General features: G+C 40.9%; 2 protein-coding genes and 1 long non-coding RNA gene across 4 annotated transcripts in view; 1 reads left to right on the forward strand and 2 right to left on the reverse strand.

Annotated features, from left to right (window-relative positions):
• CPA3 (carboxypeptidase A3) overlaps positions 1-10,551 on the reverse strand; it is a 31,764-nt gene extending 21,213 nt beyond the window's left edge. Inside the window, exons 1-3 of one of the 2 annotated variants that reach the window (XM_060197545.1) lie at positions 10,401-10,551; positions 9,996-10,071; positions 7,792-7,916 (exon numbers count right to left, since the gene is read on the reverse strand). In XM_060197545.1, the coding sequence (XP_060053528.1) occupies positions 7,792-7,916; positions 9,996-10,071; positions 10,401-10,468 (269 nt within the window). In that variant the 5' untranslated portion in view covers positions 10,469-10,551. The remainder of the gene's footprint in view (positions 1-7,791; positions 7,917-9,995; positions 10,072-10,400) is intronic. The other variant, XM_007518064.3, reaches the window with a different exon arrangement.
• Positions 10,532-20,355, forward strand: part of LOC132540366 (uncharacterized) — a 113,751-nt gene continuing 103,927 nt past the window's right edge. Inside the window, exon 1 of the long non-coding RNA XR_009551541.1 lies at positions 10,532-10,746. This is a non-coding gene — a long non-coding RNA (uncharacterized LOC132540366). The remainder of the gene's footprint in view (positions 10,747-20,355) is intronic.
• The window catches only part of CPB1 (carboxypeptidase B1), a 47,122-nt gene continuing 42,329 nt past the window's right edge, over positions 15,563-20,355 (reverse strand). Inside the window, exons 10-11 of the mRNA XM_007518066.2 lie at positions 18,341-18,425; positions 15,563-15,906 (exon numbers count right to left, since the gene is read on the reverse strand). Coding sequence (XP_007518128.2) covers positions 15,719-15,906; positions 18,341-18,425 — 273 coding nt within the window. The 3' untranslated portion in view covers positions 15,563-15,718. The remainder of the gene's footprint in view (positions 15,907-18,340; positions 18,426-20,355) is intronic.

Consider the following 20,355-nt stretch of genomic DNA (forward strand, 5'->3'; position numbering starts at 1 on the left):
CATTAACAAAACCATAGGATAAGAGGGGTACAACTCCACACAATTCCCACCACCAGATCTCCGGATCCCATCCCTTCCCCCTGATAGCTTTCCTATTCTTTATCCCTCTGGGAGTATGGACCCAGGGTCATTGTGGGATGCAGAAGGTTAAAGAGAAACAATTCTAAAAGTCTTTTTTGGCTTAAGAGAAATGCATTGAATGTTGCTGTGAAGATGACTCTCTGAAAGCGAGCATACTCTTAATAGGTAAGTCTGGTGGTAGCACAGCCGGTTAAGTGTTCGGCGCAAAGTGCAAGGACTGGCATAAGGATCCCAGCTGGAGCCCCCGGCTCCCCACCTGCAGGGGAGTCACTTCACAAGCAATGAAGCAGGTCTGCAGGTGTCTATCTTTCTCTCCCCCTCTCTGTCTTCCCCCCCTCCATTTCTCTCTGTTCTATCCAACAACGACTTCAATAACAACAATAATAATAACTACAATAATAAAACAAGGGCAACAAAAGGGAATAAATAAAATAAAATAAATAGTTAATAACAAACAACAAAAAATGGGCTGGGGTGGGGATATAGCATAATAGTTATGCAATAGAATTTTATGCCTAAGGTTCCAAGGTCCTAGGTTCAATTCCCAGCGCCATTATATCTAGACTGATCAGTGCTCTTATTTAAAATAGAGGAGGAAAAGAAGGAGAAGGAGCTGGAGGAGAAAAGAGAAAGAAAAAGAAGAAAGAAAGAAAAAGAAAAAAAGAAAAAGAGGTATAGAGACCAGTGGTCTTTGGCACTGGGTTCAGGTGATGGAGCAAATGGATAATTTCATGAACCCTTTGAGAATCTCATTCTTTTCTATTTTAGTAGGGGGGATTCTTGTGGATAAGGATACTCTTTTAACTAATGACAAACTATATTCAGTATATTCTCTTTTGCGAGAAAGAACTCTAGCTCATAATGGAAATATTCTAATGAAATAGTGAAAGGATTTTTAAAAATATTCTTTTATTTATTTAGGGTAGAGACAGAGAAATTGGAGGGAAGGGGGAGGTAGAGAGGGAGAGACAGCTGCAACAATGCCTCACTACTTAGGAAGTTTCCCTTCTGTAGGTGGGGACTAGGGGCTTGTATTGTAATGTGTGTGCTCTACCATGGTGTGCTCCACCACCTGACCCCTGAAAGGATTTTTAAAAAAAATTATTTATTTATTTATTCCCTTTTTGTTGCCCTTGTTGTTTTACTGTTGTAGTTATTATTATTATTGATGTCATCATTGTTGGATAGACAGAAATGGAGAGAGAAGGGGAAGACGCGGTGGGGGGGGAGAGAAAGACACCTGTAGACCTGCTTCACTGCTCGTGAGGCAACCCCCCTGGCAGGTGGGGAGCCGGGGCTTGAGCCAGAATTCTTAAACCGGTCCTTGCGCTTTGTGTCACCTGTGCTTAACCCGCTGCTCTACCACCGACTTCCTGAAAGGATTTTTTCAAAGTTGTCGTTCGCTTAACAATTTTCTGATTTGACTGACTACATTTCCCTTTTTCTCACATAGGTAGGTTGATGAGTATGTGTTTTCCTTCTTAGCAGAGTCCTATGTAAGAAGATGATAATTGATATATTTTATCAATTAATTTATATATTTTATAATTATAAAATTATCAAATATATGTATATATTTATATATTTGATAATTTATATATTTGATCAATTTTAACATTCTTTCTAGTAATCTAGGAAAACAAAACACTCTCCCACCTCGATAAATATTATTAAATAAGGATCCATTGAGCTAGTGGGATAAAGTTCTATGGCTAGACATTTTTGCATACCAACTTCATTTTAGTTACTTCATATATAATGTATTCTTGGGCACATTATTTCTCTCTTTTTAAATATATTTATTTACTTATTTACTGGAGAGAGAATTTGAAGCAGGAGCTAGAGAGGGGGAGAGACACATGCAGCACTACTTCACCACTTGTGAAGCTTCCCCCTGCACACGGGGACTGCAGCCTTGAACCTAGACATTTCAATCTTTATTTATCTCTTTGAGTCTCCACTTCTCTCACTTTTATACCAGGACTAAAATGGCAGCCTGGGGTGTGGTGAGGATGACATTCCAGTGAACCTCCTTATAATCATGAAATCAAATCACAAAACCAACTCCAACTTCCTAGACTTAATCGGCCTCAAAACCCAGCTTTGATGATGTGTTGTTGTTAAGACTCTGATTTCTTTTAATGTCTCATGATAATAAACTGTGATGCTGGAAATCCCACTCTACATGCCAGGTTCTTCTCTCTGACTGACTGATCTGAGTTTCCAAGCAAAACATAAAGGAGGTCGGTTCCTAATTAGAGTTTATTTAGCACAGGAGACCGAGTATACGACTCATGAATATTGATTTCCATTAGCAGCACTGACAACCACATTATTATGTACATTATCTCTAACTCACTGTTTGCCTGGAGTTTGACTTATGATGAATCTCGAATATCTGCGGGGGGAGAAAATACTGTGACAATGTTGGCTTCCGGTGGGGTATGTTGCATTAAAAACCTGAGAAGCTTAGAGATTTTTACTTTGGGTGGTCACTACAGACTTAATTTAATTGCTCTTATCTCTGCAGAGGGCATGCTTCGGCTCCACCTGCATTAATAGAAATGCAGGAAAGCTGGCAAAAAAGACATTTTGTGGTCCCGGAGGTTGATTTGTAGCATAAGGCAATATTAATTAGTCACGGGAAGCTTGCATCCAAGCTTATTTTTAGACTTACACATATCAATTTAGCTCTTGTGATAACAGCAGCAAAAGAAGATTGTGGGGGGGGGGGGGGCTGAGATGCAACCTTTCCTGAGCGCAGCTGTGTGAGGACCTCAGAACATTGCCAGATTGTCACTGATAGGGACTGGAAATGAAGCCCAAAGCTAGAAATTTAGAACTAGGGCCAGATGTTATTTTCATGAGCCCTTCCACAAACCAGGAAACAGGCTGAAGCAGATGAATTTTTAAGCAATTATTTTTGCTTAAATGTTAGGGTTCCTAGGTTTGCTTAATTTTTTTTTAAAACTGCAGATGCACCAAGCACTCTGCTCTGCACTTTCCTTGCATTCCTTCATTTAATCTTCACATCACTATTTTTTAAAAAGATGTGTTTTATTTATTAATTAATGAGAGAGAGAGAGAGAGAGAGAGATAGAAAACACCAGAGCATTACTCTAACACACGCAATGTCAGGGTTAAACTAGGACTTCGGGATTCAGAGTCCAATGCTTTAACCTCTTTCTTTCTCTCCTCCCAGGCCATTTCATGTCTACACTCTTAAATAAATACCACTCTCTTCTATTTTACAAGGGCTAGATATATCTCAAAGTTAGTACAACAGACAAAACACAGAAGTTTAGATTTGAACCCAGAGATACCCAAGTTGAGTAATTTAACTGTGAACCATTATACAAAAACATCTTACTCCCTGAAAATGAAATCTCTGGGTTGTAGACCAGTAATATTCTTACTCCTCTGAGGTTTGTGAAAAATTTACCTCGTTGACCCAGGAGTCTGTATTCCAAAGTTAAGCAGTGGATATGAGGGAGATCTGGCTGCGACATCTGTCACCCCATTGATCGCCAGAGTTGATTCAGCTGATCTGGCTGGCTAGGTGGGTGTCCCCTTCCTCCCTCACCCCTCCATGTGCATCCCTACTGAAGCTGCGTGCTTGGTCAAAGAGGACGGCTTTCCCTGATAGAGACAACGGGTCTTCAGGTTATACAGAGTAGCTGCGCTCCCCTGCTAGAACCTCCAAACAAGCTCTCAAGGTCCAAAGTTAAGCAGCAGGTGAGAAGTTGGGAAAAGAGGCAAGATAGATTGTTTCGACAATGTCGAAATGGCTTCTCTTTGCCTCTTCTTTTTTTTTTTCTTCTTAGAGAACAAGAAAGAAGAAATCGGAAACTATGGGTATTACATGTTTCTGCCTTGGACACGTGTGCGTGTGCGTGTCGTCTGTGCGTGTCTGCATGTGTGCGTGTGTACACACACATGTGAGTGGTCTTTCCTTTACAGTCACCATAGTAATGGAACTTGAAGCCCTAGAGGTGACCCAGCATGTAAAGCTCAAGACTTGGATGCATGAGGTCTCAGGTTTAATCCCTGGCATCAGATGTGCTGCAGTAATGTTTTGGTCTCTCTCTCTCTCTCTTTTTCAATAAATAAAAATACAGTAATTCTTAAAATAGAAGAGAGGGCTGGGGAGATAGCTTAGTAGTTATGCAAAAATACTTAAGTGCTTGAGGCTCCAATGCCTCAGATTTAATCCTTACAACCATTATAAACCACAGCTGGGCAGAGCTCTGGTAAAACATAATAATAATTTAAAAAAATCAACAATTAGATGGGAAACCAGCTAAAGGGTGATTCATGAAACACATATGAAAGACCGTTTTAGGGGTGGGGTATAGCTTAATGGTTATGCAAGAGGCTTTCCTGCCTGAGGCTCTCAAGTCCCAGGTTCAATCCCTCAAACTGCCATAAATCAGAGCTGAGCAGTGCTCTGGTAAAAAAAAAAAAAAAGTTCTAGAGGTGGAGAAAGGAGAAAAGGAAGTGGAGAGAAGTTGAATTATTTGTCAATGCTAAATATCAAATGCATCAGATATATGGTTTAAATGGGTCTAGAAAACCCAACTTCAGAATCCAGAATCTTACCTGCTACACCCTTACGCTTTTCACCCTGACATCTCAGGCAAGAAACATAAAAATTCAGGGCAGAAAGAAGAATGAATGGAGGGATACACTGGAATGATTTATTTGATTGAAATACTTATTTGATAGGACTGTGTGTGTACATGGAATATGAACTTGTCTTCATGATTAGGTAATCAAGTATTAATATGAAGTGTTATCACTGGTGTAGATGTCTTTTGCATTTTCTACATAATCTTATGTGTGTCTTAATAAGATTCTACTTAATTGTGCTGTTGGAGTTTTAATATCATACTAATAGTTGTTTTTCTGCATTACCTTTCATTAATGGCTCTTTACTTTCTGATTTCAACTTTTGATCAAAGTAAAGACAATGCTGGAGACTGCCTAAAGTGTGAAAGATTTGTAAAGACTAAGGTTTTTAACTGCTGAATCTAAATATGGCATCTGTCTTTCTAGGCTCAAGCCAAAAGGGGTATGATTTTCTAGAGACATTTATTTACCAGCTTGTTTATGTTTGTCAGTTGCTCTTTATGTTATTGATGTAGAACTTTCTTTTTGGACTTGGGCTTGTGTGAGTTTTGTAGAAATGTAAGTAAAAAACGAGCAAACAGTACTTTATAATCTGTTCTATTTAAGCTACTTGATTTTCTGAAAATTAAAGGAATTTCATACACAGATGCTTTGTACTAAGTAGTGGTTTATATGCACTGTCTAATGAAGGGTGTCTAAGTAAATCGCTGTGTCAAACCAACCTCTTAATATAGTTTCATTCAGCTTGGTGCCTGGGTCCAACCAGATGTTTCTGTTCTTAGAACTCTCTTCTGTTACTGACTGACACCAAGCAACATGTATAATTAATATGCAAATAAAATTAGCTATTTATTTGCATATTAATTATATGTTAGTACTCAGAGACAAGATTTTAAGTAGTTCTTGTCTGCACAGATCACTTTACATATTTATATTTCTGAGGAAGGTAACTATCTAATTATGTGACTTTCCCACAACTGGCTAATTTGGGGCCATTTTCTAGAAATCATGTCCTAATTAAATAAGGCTAATCTTTATATGTGGATTTACACTGGGTTCTTGATGAAGATAGGAGTCAAGTATCTTGCCACAAGACAAAGTGAAAAGCACACTACTTGTGTGGGTCTGTATTTTGACCTCTGTTAGAGTTAGAATTATTTCAAAAATACAAGTGAAGAAGACCAAAGAGGGAGATGGTTGATATGAGCTAGTTGCTAAAATGTAAGACTGTCTTTGGTGGTGGGTATAGTGTGTTGACACCCCTCTTGGGAGATAGATGTGCCACTGTACCCTTGTGACAACAACGGTCTGATAAATCAACATTTCCTCAATAAAGTGATTTTTAAAAATGGAAGGCTGTCACCCAACTAGGTATCTTTCGTCACAGTGACTCATTTCACTATCTATACTCATCTCGGGCAACTAGATTTTGTTGATGTTGCTAGGATATTAGAGGAAACACAAGACTCCAATTTTCTATCCTGCTCTTCAAATTAAATTATACAACACAGACTCCAGTAGGATCATTGTTTACCTCAGCCAGAAGATGGCCCTTTACACTACAGCTTTAAGTTAAGTAGCAGAGACATGAAATACCAAGTCAACGGAGAGTGAACTAGGATTTAGCAGTGAATTGATAGGCGAGGGTCTCAATAAAATTGCTTCTGGGAGAACTAACACTGAGGGAGTTAAACAGGCCCATTCAGTCCATCAAATTACTGAATGTGTGAAAAATATAAAGGCACATATTCTAGATTAGATGGTGATTTGTAATAGTCATTGCTCTTGTTCATAGCACTGGGGTCCAATCTGTTTATGGTCCATGTTTTGTGCTCAGTAAATTCCACTTTACCATTCTTCTGCGGACACAAAATGGTTCAATTCTGCATTCTTGGCTATTTGAGAACTGGCTTGTCTTGAATTTAACTCTTAATCCACTGTTTTGCTTTATGTCAGAAATAATTTCTTTCATAAAAACTATTTATTATATATTTTATATTTTCCCTACATGCTACAGATAAGCATTTATTTGGAGATGTCTTGTCTTTTTCTTTTTTTAAAGATATGACAAAAATGTTCTGTTTAACTGTACCATGGATGGAACTAGAGATAATCATATTAAGTGAGTTAAGTCAGAAGGACAAGAGTGAATACTAATTCTTTTTTTTATGTTGTTTTTAAAATTATTTATCTTTATTTATTTGATAGAGACAGCCAGAAATCAAGAGGGAAGGGGGTGATAGAGAAGGAGAGAGACAGAGAGACACCTGCAGTACTGCTGGGTGAAAACTAATTCTAATTCACTTACATCTTTGAATCTCTTTGTATACCCATGACCTAGATTTTTGGGACTCTGCTTTCTGATGTGAGTCTTTGTGTCTAACTTCCATAGGTCTTGACTTCTTAACTTGTACACTGCTTAGAATACTGGAATGCCTGCCCTACTTGCCTCTCAAGATATTGTGGGGCCAGGGGCTAGATGGTAGCACATTTTGATGAGCACACACGTTACCATATGCAAAGACTCGAGGTTAAGCTCCCAGTCTCACCTGTGCGTGTGCGTGTGAAGAAAGCTTCACAGGTGGTGAAGCAATTCTGCAGGTGTCTTTCTGTCTCTCTCCATTTCTCTCTCCCCTTACATCTCAGTTTCTCCTTATTTCTGTTCAATAAGTGAATAAATAAATATCAATAAAACATTAAAAAAGATATGTGGGACCAAGATGACACACCTAAGAGCTCCATTATTTTATACAAATACTCAGTGGTAATCACTTTATTGTTACAGTACAATGGGGACTCTCTTATAAGCATTAGGAGAATTCCAATGCAGGAATGTGTGGCTGGAGGTCACCTGTAGGCTTTAGTGATGTTAGGCAAATGCCATTCAGAGCCAATTTAAGATGGTGATTGAGTGGTCCTATTTGGTTTCACTGCCATGCTAGTACAAACAGTCATATATTTTATCTCCTAGCTAGAGCTTTTGTTTTATAGAATTCAACTACTAATTAGTATTTTTTCTCAATTTCAAAACTCTCAGAACTTTCAGTCTTCAAAACATATGAACATTTGCATAAGACTTACTCATAGTGCATTTTATTTTGATCCAAGGTAGCCAGGATGGACTGGGCTTCCTTTTCACTAACTCGAAAATCTACAGTCATGTTGGCAGTTACATGGTGGACGGCATCTGGATACCAGAAGTCAAGCTGTGGAGATAAATTCAGTATCAGTGATAGTTGTTTCCCTGCTTACTCAACACACAATTACGAATGAATGTTTTTGTTTTAAATTAATACCTGTTTATGCTAACTTAAAAGCATCTGGTCAGAAAGAGAGCTCACTGGGTCGGGTTTTGCTATGCCCTTGACCTAGGCATGAACCCTGGCATTGCATGGGAGGTGTTATGGCAATGGAGAAAGATTCAATATTGTAGTGTTTCTTTCTCTCTCCACCCAATGTTCTTATTTGAATTAAAAAAAAAGAGTGGCCCATAGTGATAAATGATCCATATTTATGGCCTCAGTTACACACACACACTTACACACACACACACACACACACACACACACACACACACACACACACACACACACGAGGATTTCTACTTTTACAATAAAGGAAGGTATCACACATAGCATTCAGAGTGGGTTCTGCCACAGCCATTTAGAGGCAGAGGCCCACTGAGCCCCCCCAGCAAGAATGGTCCCAACACACTCCTCTCCAGAAACCTCTCTACATGTTACTATACAACACTTGGCTTTTGCTCAGTTAGACTTACAGTAAGTTTTTTTTAAAATCATATTTGCTGTGATATGCCTGATTATTTTTTGTGTCTGCAACACACCCTGCTGGATTTTTAAGAGTGATCTTTTAAAATCTAGAGGTGATCATGCCTAGTGAAGAAGGTGAATTGGTGAGAGACAACTACTAGATAGTTTTGTTCATGTATGGAATGTGTGAACTTGCAGAAAAAAATATAGAATAACCAAACTGTCTTTAAGACTTTTTTTTGAGAACTATGAAAGTAATGGGGTAGAGTGAGTGGAGGTACAGAACTTTGGTGTGGGTAAGGTATGAAACTATACCCCTGTGATCTTCTAATCTTGTGACCTAGTATTAAATTAATAATAAGATTATATTAAATGAAACAAATCTAACTTTTTTTTTGCTCATTTCTGAGGCTTCATTGTTCCAGTCTGATTTTTTTTTTCAGAGAGGGAGAGGAACCATAGCAAAAAAACTTCCATCATTGTGGTGGTGGTGGGGTCAGGCTTGAACCTGGGTCTCACACGGGAAAGGAACATGCTATCCAAGTAAGTTTTTTTTTTTTTTTTTTTAAATAATGTGATTCTGTTTCTGGAGAGAATGCAGTTTTGCTATCATCAGTTAAGTTCTTGAAATGCTGACTAGCTATCTGATGAGAAAAAATTGACTCTGGGCTGGGCAGTTGAATGCACATGTTATTATGTGCAACGATTCAGGTTCAAGCCCCTCGTCCCCACCTGCAGAGGAGAAGCTTCATGAGTGGTGAAGCAGGGCTGCAGTTGTCTCTTCTCTGTCTCTCTCTCTCTTCTCTCTTACTCTTTCCTTCTCTCACTCTTTCTCCTTCTCTCTCTCCCCCTCTCTTTCGTTCTCTTATTTATGGCCTGACCTCTCCTCATACTTAGGTTATTTATGGTTCTGGTTCAAGTTTACAGAACAGAACGTGTGTGTGTGTGTGTGTGTGTGTGTGTGTGTGTCTGTGTGTGTGTGTGTGTGTGTGTGTGTCTGTGTGTGTGCAGCTGGGGAATACTTTCCCCACTCTGAGCCTTTGTCTTATTCAGATAGACAGAAGAAGTAGAGATACTATAGATACCATGGTGCATAACATACCCTATGTGGTGGTGAAACTTGAACATGGGCCGGCACACGTAGTGAGACCAACACACTACTGGGTGAGATCTCTCTCTCTCTCTCTCTCCTTTCTATTTAAGTGTTTCTTAAATAGAAATTATATCAGTGATGGAGATCAAGGCGGGATGAAGAGGATGAGAGGACAAGGGAGAGAAATGAGGTCCTGGAATGGCTATTACTTACAAAGTTGGTGGGGAGGGCATGTGGGAAGTGGTAGTCTGGGGAAAATGAAAACAAGTGTAGTATGAAGAACCCACTGAATCATCCCAAGAACTCCCAAGTCCTTGCCATTACCTGCGTATTGGCAGTTCTGTGAGCATTAAACATAAAACAAAGGAAACAGCTTTTAGAGGCCATGGAGAGAGAACACAATTGCTCTCTCTGTGCATTACCTCATTGGTCTGGGCCAAGTCCTTAATGATGTTTGCTTGTCTCTCATCCTGGGGCTTCACGCGAAGTACCTTCTCTCTGTGAGAATGCAGAAAATGAAACCTGTGACTACAAATACCATCTCTAGGGTCCAGGTGGTGGCACACACCCAGTTGAGCCGCATGTACTACTATGCACGAAGACACGGGTTCAAGCGCCCAGTCCTCTCTTGTAGGGGGAGAAGCACTGCTGCAGCTATCTCTCTTTCTCTCTTCCCCATTACCTACCCTTCCCCTCTCCATTTCTCTCTGTCCTATCAGATAAGTAAATTATTATGAATAATAATAATAAAAGAAAGTTAAAAATGAAAGGGCCATTCCTAAACTTCTTCCCATGGAGGGCTAGGAAGCCAGGGATGCAAGCTTTACCTGTCAAAGCGAACTTGAGAGAAGGCAAGACTGGTGGTGATCAACCCCAGGGGCAGTAGGAAGCGCATGGTTCTTCTCTGCGGCCGCTACACCAGGGCTGGCTTTATGCCTCGGCTCTTATCTGGAAGAGCAGCTGACTTCCTCCTCAGGGTCTGCAGGATGAAATGTCTCCTCATGTTATTTTCTAGAAGGGAAGGGGGAAGGGGATTCCCCCCCCGTCCCCCCCAGGCAGTGGCGCACTGGGTTAAGCACACATAGTACGAAGCCCAAGGACCTGTGTAAGGATCTCGGTTCGAGACTACAGCTCCCCACCTTCAGGAAGGTCACTTCACAAGCAATGAAGCAGGTCTGCAGGTGTCTTTTTCTCTCCCTCTCTATTGTCCCCTCTTTTCTCAATTTCTCTCTGTCCTATCCAAAAAATGGAAACAATGGCCGCTAGGAGCAGTGGATTCTTAGTGCCAGCACCACTTTAGCACTAGATGCAATGTGTGTGTGTGTGTGTGTGTGTGTGTGTGTGTGTGTGTGAGAGAGAGAGAGAGAGAGAGAGTATATGAAGTACAAAGTACAATGCCTCTGATAACTGAAAATACCCATTGTTTAGGCAAGGAATTGTAAGAAATTAAAATATTTTATTGTTTTTTTATTTTAATGAGAGAGATACGGGTGAAGTGTTCCATTGCAGACCAAGCAGATGGAGAGGAGTGAAGACATCTCCCCAGTAACATCACAGACAGCTCTGACATGCTGAGCTATCCTGCTGAGATTCAGAGCCAGGGTCTCAGACACAGGATATATGCACTGTGTCACTGAACTCCAGCCCCAGCCGTCACCTACTCCATTTCTCTAAGGAGCATTTGCAGAGGTGCAGAGGAAGAGGCAGAACTTAGAACTTGACTTTGAATTGGACCTAGTCTCAGAGTGGCCCCTCTAGAAAGGAATTCCTTTACCTTGAGCAGGCTGCCTGGTCATTCTGACCATAAATTCCATAGCTATGAAATGGGGGTGCAAATGGGAGTCTTACAAGTGACTTGAGGACCAAGTGAGATAGCATGAGAGTGGGAGACATGGCGGGTGGCAGCACTGAAGAGACTCCTGTGCCCTTGAGGTGCTCGATAACACTGCCAGGCCCTGTTACCAGACTAACAGTTGGTCCAGTTGCAGAACTGATTGTGTATCCCGTGGCAGATTAAGTGGTAACTGTGACTTTTAAGGGTGAAATATCTTCTGTTTTTTCCATGATGACTAGTTCAAGACATACTTTTCATAGTATAGATTTTCCTGTTGGACAATTATTTTCTGATTGTAGGAGTAATATGCTCTCATTGAAAACAACGTCTTGGGGCAGGATAGATAGCATAATGGTTATGCAAACAAACTTTCATGCCTGAGGCTCCCAGGTCCCAGGTTCAATCCCTTGCACCACCATAAGCCAGAGCTGAGCAGTGCTCTGGTAAAAAAAGAAAAAAGAAAGAAGAAAAGAAGGAAGAAGGGAGAGGAAGAAAGAAAGAGAGAATACAGCTTCTTAAAATCTACATTTTAAGTAGTGGGAAGAAGAAGATAGAAATTACCCTGGAATCTTGCCTTCTGACATCTTCTCTTGAAGCCTTTTCCAGAGTTGTTAGTTTAAAAGCTATGTGAGGAATTCTCAATGGCTGTTTTTCAGGTCACTGAGGAAAGACGCTTCTATCTTATCTGGAGACTCTAAAAAATTGTTAAAGGATCCTGTTATCTCTTAGGATAAGATTTGGGTCTATGTGAATCATTGACTTCGTTGTAATGACAGACACTCTATTTCTAGAATAAGGCATAGGCATGCGATGCTTTGAAGACTACAGACTCCTCCCCAATTATTTAGCCTCTGAAGAACAGGGCCATGGATGCATTCTAAGAATACTGTGAAGCTTGTTCTCTGAACAGGCATGATCTCTTGGCAGGCATAGTTCAGTACAGCCATAAATCATTGCACCAAGATTTATAAAAAGTCCTGGCTGGCATGTGTATGGAGTAGGATGAGTAATGGTTGGACACCATATCATTTTAGGATTGACTCTATAGGCTAGTGTGGGCTCTCATTGGTTAAAGGAATCTCTTTACAAAGTGATGGAAAATTGTTTCACCTGGCTACAATTTTCCATCATTTTGGATTTTTTAGATTTCTAGAATGCTTTGGTAGTAGTATATCCTTACCTAGGCTTAAATTATTTTATTTTTTACCAGAGCACTAATCAGCTCTGGTTTGCAGTGATGCAGAGGATTGAACCTGGGACTTCAGTGCTTCAGGCATGAGAGTCTCTTTACATAACCATTATGCTATCTACCCCTGCCCAAGACATTGTCTTATTTTTTAAAGTCCTGCTTTTCTGCATATTTTCAAACATTAACATTCTGCAAAAATGCCTAGACAATGGCTGTGAAAATTCTCTTGTGATTTCTTAGGCTTGTGCCAATAGTTATCTATCTTCAGTTAAAATCTGATAAATGTCTGGAATATCTTTAGATATTCATAAGTTATATGTTTAAAGAAGAATCTGTGGCCTTTTGTTTTGGATGTTGTGTTTGTAATGTTCAAAAGAAACTACCACAAAATGCTTCAAAGAAAACTTGTCTTGGTTAGTTGCAGTCAAGGTGGCATTCTGGATAAATACATGGATGTCTGTAGGCAGTGTCAGAGCTGGCCAGAACGGGCAAGAGGATCATCAGTACCCCACCTGGCCCTCAGATAATTTATTAATGACAGAGTTCTTCCCTTTTTAGCCTGGAAATCTCTCTTGACCTGTTCATATTGGTTAGCTGGCAAACCAAATGAATACATGGATTATGATACCAGATAAGTACGATTTCCATGATTCAGACTTGGAAAAGGACTCTTGCTATTTTGAAGCTATAGTGTTTGAGAATGGAAAGGTTCAGGGGGCCATTCCTGGGCTGTTTCGTTAAATGCTGCTTTGGGGTGTTGAGAGTTTGGCACTGAGGGAGGAGCTCAGAGTCTGACCTGGGAGGTGGGAGGAAATTCAAGGAGAGAGAAGTGTCCTCATACTTTAGGGCTCCTGGTGGCAATGCTGGCAGGGACTCTTAGGCGTCTCTGGCAGGCAGGCAGGAGGGTGTACAGTGCCCTTGTTTTGGGAGGAGCTAAATAAAAGAGACTATTCTTTTTAATTTCTCTTAACTGAGTTCAGGCAAGTGACACTCCTAGTCTACTTGTTACTATCTTTCAATCTGTAAAAGAGAGAACAAAGATATCTTCAGGTACAGGGAATCTTGGACATTTGGGATTTCCATGATAATACATATATAGTTCTCTATTTCTTATTCTTTAAAATATTTGGGATTATTAGGGAAAAAATGTATTTATAATTTCTACTTTACAGCACTCAATTTAAGGACTTTGGATGGTTCTTCATGGTTTACCACATGAATTCTGAACTTTGGTTCACAGAGATCCTTAGAGGTCAGTTGTACTTGTTAAAGGCAGGATAAGGAGTGTCCAGTGGACTCTATAAATAATGCAATTTTAGCAGAATGGTTTCACTCAGGTAACTGTGATGGGGTTATCCTTCTAATTAACAATGTGGTCCCCCCCCCCCCTGTTCTGTTTAAATGTGCCTAACTAGATTATTTTGAAGGCCAAGTTGAAGTAGCAGTACTGCTACCACCTAGTGGTCAACCAATGCAATTAATCATTCTTCAGTTTGACAATGTCCAGACAAATCCCTGTGACGTGCAGAGGATTCTGTGAATGAACAAGAGTACTATTTTGAACACTTCAACACAGCCTACACGTGGAATATTCTAGATGTGGAACCATATTTTCCTTGAATCCCATAGGAAACAAATGAGTGTGTCTTAGGATTTTAAAGTAAGAGACCCCCCATTTATAACCTAAACACACATGGTTGTATTTTAGAATGTGAACTTAGTCTAACAACCTCTAACATCAGTATGTTCAGTTTTCATTCTGGATAACTTTAGGTCAGGTGTGCCGTACAAGTCATGGAGGGAGGAGTTTTTGACTTCATTTCCTTATGCCCCAGTGGACCCAACCAGGGGCCCTGGCACGCTTTTCTTTTGCCTCTAGTCAGCCTGCTTGCCATTTGGAAAACTCTGGCCATGTTGCTACAGTTTATGATCCTCAACAGCTTCCCATTGTTCTCAGACCCCTCTCCTTCCCCAATCTCCACACCAGCCTTCCTTCCTAAACTCGAGATTCTTCCTTTGATACCACAGAAACGCTTACATTTTCCAGTCACTGACCTTTTGTCTAGAAAATGGTGACTTATTCTTTTGGGTTCAGCACTTCCTGTGAGAACTGCCTATATCAGGCAGGAGACTGTCTCTCTCATGTTTGTTTTTATTGTGGATGTGATAAAGAGACATCAGAGACTGCTCCATTTATGGTGTTCGGTTTTGCTCTTCCTAACTTCCTTCCCTCCTTTCTTTCTTTCTTTCCTTCTTTCTTTCTTTTCTGAGGCGTGGGTATCTAACTCACATGGAAGATATGCATTCTACCACTGAACCATTTCCCTGATCTCCTGTATATCTTTCTCCTTCTTTTTCTCCCCTTCCTCCTCCTTTTCCTTCTTTATTAGAGTGCTACTTAACTGGCATATGGTGATGCTTGGGGTTGAACTTGAGAACTGGGAGTCTCAAGCATGAAAGTCTCTTTGCATAGACACTATGCTGTCTGCCCACCCATTCTATGTCCTCTTCATATGGTCTGTCCAGCACTTAACTTGCTTGATGAACATTAAAACACCACCAGTTAAATAATTCGATAATTATTTGTTTCAGGCTCATTTCCCCAGATTATCTATACAGCTATAGGAGGAGGAATTGCTTCCTTTCTTTGTCATTGTCACATCTTTAGTTGCATAACAAGGTGACATGCACTGGACAGCTCGTAATATGACTTGAATGGCTGAGATGAAAACTAAATGGGAATGCATATTGCCTTTCCCATGTTCTCCAGTCCTCACCTTCCCCTTCAGTTTCTTCTCCCTCCATTATAAACTGCATCTCTGTACCCTGAAGGGCTGGGCTGGTCAGCCACCTTGGGACTTTCCCTTCTGTATGATGAGCCTGTATTACCACCTGTTCACACCATTCCCCCTTCTCCCCCCAAAATAGACAATCTGCCTGGTTTTTCAGTTACAATGATTCCCTTTTATTGTGATCAATATGAAAAGACCCCCATGTATGTAATAGACTCAGAAGCTTCAGAGAAAGATCAGTATCTGGAAGACATCCAGGTAAACACAAATAAGAATTGAGGACAGAAAAGAAGCCGCAAGCATGGGAGACGAGGCTGTCTGCCTTTCCCACTAGTAGAGATGGTCCAGGACGTAGGCAGCCACATGCTTGATGGCCAACATGGTCTCCTCACATGTCGGCTGGATCTGGGACTCCGGGAGGATAAAGCCATAGCGTCCTTTATCCCGGAGCTCAAACGTGAAGGAGTATTTAATTCCTTGATCATAAGCCCAGTCATCAGAGCCCCCAGCAGCAGGATCTGAAATGTGCAAACAACAGAAAAAAATAGGTTTAAATTTTGGAGGGTTTTTTTTTTTAATGCCACCAGTTTCCACTTATAATTACAAATGTTTCACCATGTAACATATTAGAGGTCTGTCAGTTTTCTGGGAAACAGGATCATAAAAGATGTAGGGGCAGAGGGTGATGCATTAGTGCACTGGGTTAAGCACACATAGTGCAGAGCACAAGGATCTGAGTAAGGATCTTGGTTCGAGCCTCTGGATCCCCACCTGCAGGGGAGTCGCTTCACAAGTGGTGAAGCAGGTCTGCAGGTGTCTATCGTTCTGTCTTCCTCTCTATCTTCCCCCTCCTCTCTCCATTTCTCTCTGTCCTATCCAACAGAAAAAATGGCCACCGGGTCCCAGGTTTGATCCCCAGCATCACCATAAGCTAGAGCTGAGCAGTGCTCTAGTCTTCCCAGATATCCCCCCCCCTCTCTCTATATATATATAATTATAATGAATAAAACATTAACAAAAAGATGTGGAGGCTGATTTGAAAGATGAGTCTAGTCTTCTCAGCTTACTTAGTGGGAGTGATATGCTTCATACCTCAGGGAGTAAGTCATTGGTTATATATGATAATATGAATATGAATGGCTAGTGTGCTGGTCTGCTAAGGGAAAAACAAACAAACAAACAAACAAACAGACAAACAAATAAAAAACATGCTGCATGATGATTGGGGAGAGTAGAGGACCCCAAACCCCTCAGAGGCTGTGCTGAGTGAGGAACTGTTAGTGGACTATGACGTCAGTGGCTGCTTCTGCGCATCTGTTTCAATCTAATCCTGACCCGAGTTAGCATTCATTCAGTTCTTCATGCAATAACTGTTTGCTGCCACTGTTAGATGGACCACACATTCAGTCATGTGTTCACTTATCATTCAGTTAACAACTGTACAGCCAGCACGGAGCAGCAGTCTTCAGGCTCAGCTTTACAGTGGCCTGGAAGGGGTGGGTGGGTGGGGAGCACAAAGTCTCTGCCCTTTGAGGGTCTACAGGATAATGGGCAAAGGAACCACACTGAAATGATCTGAATAAAGCACACAAGAAGTGTGAGGTATTTGGACAGGCAGGTTATTTCTGTTGGGGACCACTTTCAGTAAACATCTGATTTAGAGTAGCTTGGAAAAATGTTAAGAGTATGGAAGCTTGTATTCTACATAAAGTTTTCCTTTTTTAAAAAAAATATTTGTAATCTTTATTTATTGGATAGCGATAGTCAGAAATTGAGAGGGGAGAGGGAGATAGAGAGAAAAAGAGACAGAGAGACCCCTGCAGCACTGCTTCACCTCTTGTGAAGCTTTCCCTTTGCAGATGGGGACTGGAAGCTCAAACCTGGGTCTTTGCACATTGTAACATGTGTGCTTAACCAAGTATGTCACCACCTGGCCCCAAATTTTTCTTTTTCTCCTTCCTTTCTCTCTCTCTCTCTCTCTCTCTCTCTCTCTCTCTCTCTCTCAAAAAAGAGTTCATTTATTTTCAGAACAAATGGGGACTTAGAACACTGCTTAGCTCTGCCATATGGCAGTGCTAGGGATTGACCTGGGATCTCCGGGGCCTCTGGTGAACTCCCTTCATGATATTTCACTGTCCTCTATAAGAAACTTAAAAAGAAAATCCTAAAGATCAGAGCTGGGTGATGGGACACCTGTTTGAGCACACATGGTACAATGTGCAAGGACCTGGGTTCAGGTCCCCAGTCCCCACCTGCAGGGGGGAAATCTTCACAAGCGATGAAGCAGTGCTGCAGGTGTCTCTCTGTTGCTCTCTCTCTCCCCTTCCTCTCAATTTCTGGCTGTCTCTATCCAATAAATAAAGATCATACTTTTTTTTTACAAAAATATCCTAAAGATCAGGAGTCTTTTCCAGTCGCACTGTAGATCCCAGGGAGGATAAGCAAAAACATCTCTCTTGTCTTTTTAGTCCTTGCGTGCCTAGGCCTTTCTTTGAAGGCCTCACTGTTCTACATCCTTCCCCTTCTCCTTCCCTCCCTTCTTCCTTCCTTTGTCCCCAGTACCTTCTGAGGGCTTGCTGACTGTGAGGTGCTCATTGAGAATTGACAGAGAAATGCTTCTGTACTTCTGCTTTTTTAAAAAAATAGAACATGGATGCTCTATCTTATAAAAAATTTACTGTCAGGCAAAAGCCACATGCTTTAAACAGAATGCCTTGAGATTTTTTTTTTTTTTTTTTTTTTTTTGATAGAAAGAGGCAGAGAGCAGGGAGGGAGTGAAAGAAGCCACAACACTGAAGCTTGCTTCAATGCCATGAGGGTCAAATTCAAACCTGGGCAGTGCACTTGGCCAAGCAGCGCACTATTCAAGTGAGCTGTTCTTCTGACCCGAGAACCTTACGTGGCCTTTTCAGACATGCAGATTCTTTGCACATTTCTGAAACAAACACTTACAGATTGTGGTCGCTCCTGGGCCATATGTGTACTTGGTGCCATGCAGAGTGGCCAGTTCCTTCACAGTGGCCTTTGCCAGGGTATTCTGCAAAAGACCCAGTTGTCGTGAACAAAGCAATGAAAACACACCCTGATACACAGCCGCAGACCTGCATGTGACCTCCAGGCCATTTCTTCAGACCTTGAAGGTATATATTACAATTCAGATTCATGTTTCATTCTTTTTCAGTGTTTGGCCCATTTTTCTTTTTCCAGTTAACTTAGTTGTAAACTCCAAATGATTTCTGAAAAAGGTTGTTTTTTCCTAAGGTCCTCAGTGAGCGAAGATTCACTCTGTTTCTCTTGGTCACACACAGAGTCTATGTCTCATGACTTTCGTGGCATGTCTTTCACTGTCTTAGGGCCCAGGGTTTGCCGTGTGGATGTGTCCAGTAACCAACCGTTGGAAGAATAAGAATGATTAAATTATTTCTTAATTTCAATTAATTAGTTTCTTATATTTATTTTATAAAGTATTAAAAATCTACTTGTTAATATGAGAGTGAGAGAGAAGAGTGACATCACTCTGGCCTATGTGGAGGCAGAACTTGAACTTGGGGCCTTGTACTAAGATGCCCTACCCCTGTGTCCCCTCCCTGGGCTGTACCTTACATTTATTTTAAATCATTTCTGACCCAGTCAAGTATGGGTCTTAGCAAAAACTCTATTTTTAGCCAGAGGACATTCTTTCCCTTGGTTTTCTTTTTATTCACATAGAACAAAATTGCACTCCCCCCCCCCCCCACCGCCCTGGAATTTTAAGTCTTGCTAAGACATACTTTCTTCGAACCTTAGTTCAACCTGGATAAAGAAAGAGGCTCTTGTGACCTATAATTGTCACAGATATCTCCTTTACTGACACAGTAAAATGTCACTTGTATTAAGGATCAGATTCCTTCTAAGGCTTAGTTTGGCAAGTCTCTCTTCTCCCTGAAACTTGCAAGAGAAAAGCAGGTTTTTATAGCTCTGGAAAGATCTCTCTCTCTCTCTCTCTTTTCCTTCCAAATCATTTTGTTGTCTGCCTCTTATAGGTAAACAAACAAAAAATCACATGTAGAAAAATAACTCCAAACAAAGCAGAAAAACCACCTGGAAACATGGAAGCTTGTAAAGTTAAGACTGAGTCATGAGAGGGTTATGAGAGCTGGGACAGGAGCTTAGAGAACATACATGGGACTGAACACCCAGCCTGTGCCATGCTCAGTGACAGCAAGGAAACCCCAGGAAGGGACAGACAGTTCTAGGGATGAGTGGTGATTTCAGACTGGAAGATTTTTTTAGACAGCAAAATGAAAGTTGTGGTATATATACAATGGAATACTACTCAGCTCTTAAGAATGATGCAGTCATCTCCTTTTCTCCATGTCAGGGGTGGGGGTGAGGGGGTGGAGTTTGAAGGAATCATGTTAAGTGAGATAGGCTAAAAAGAGAAGTATGAATACTGGATTATCTCACTCAGGTAGAATTTAAGAAACAAAGACAACGGAAAGGGAAAATACAACGTCAAACTTGGACTGGCTTTTGTGTATTACACCAAGACAAAGGACTCTGGGGAAGGAGGCAAGGGAGCTGGGGCCCTGGTTCATGATGGTGGTAATGGACCTAAGTTGAGGTGAGAGTGTGTTACAGACAGTTATCCTGAGGTGAGAGATTTCCCTGTGTCAACAATGGTACCGTAAACCATTAACCTCCCCATAAGATGATAGGAAAAAAGGAACAAACATTTATGTAAAACACAAAACATTTATGTAAAAAACAAACAAACAAAAACACCATGCATGCATGCCTTTGCATTCCCTTTCTCTATTATTATTATTATTATTATTATTATTATTTTGGTCAGAAACTGAATTCCCGGAGTCAGGTGGTGACACACCTGGTTGAGTGCACATGTCACCATGTGAAAGCACACAGGTTCAAGCCACTGGTCCTCACCTGCAGGGGGAAAGCTTCACAAGTGGTGAAACAGGTCTGTA

The sequence above is a fragment of the Erinaceus europaeus genome, chromosome 9 (assembly GCF_950295315.1).
Source record: "Erinaceus europaeus chromosome 9, mEriEur2.1, whole genome shotgun sequence".
Taxonomy (NCBI): domain Eukaryota; kingdom Metazoa; phylum Chordata; class Mammalia; order Eulipotyphla; family Erinaceidae; genus Erinaceus; species Erinaceus europaeus.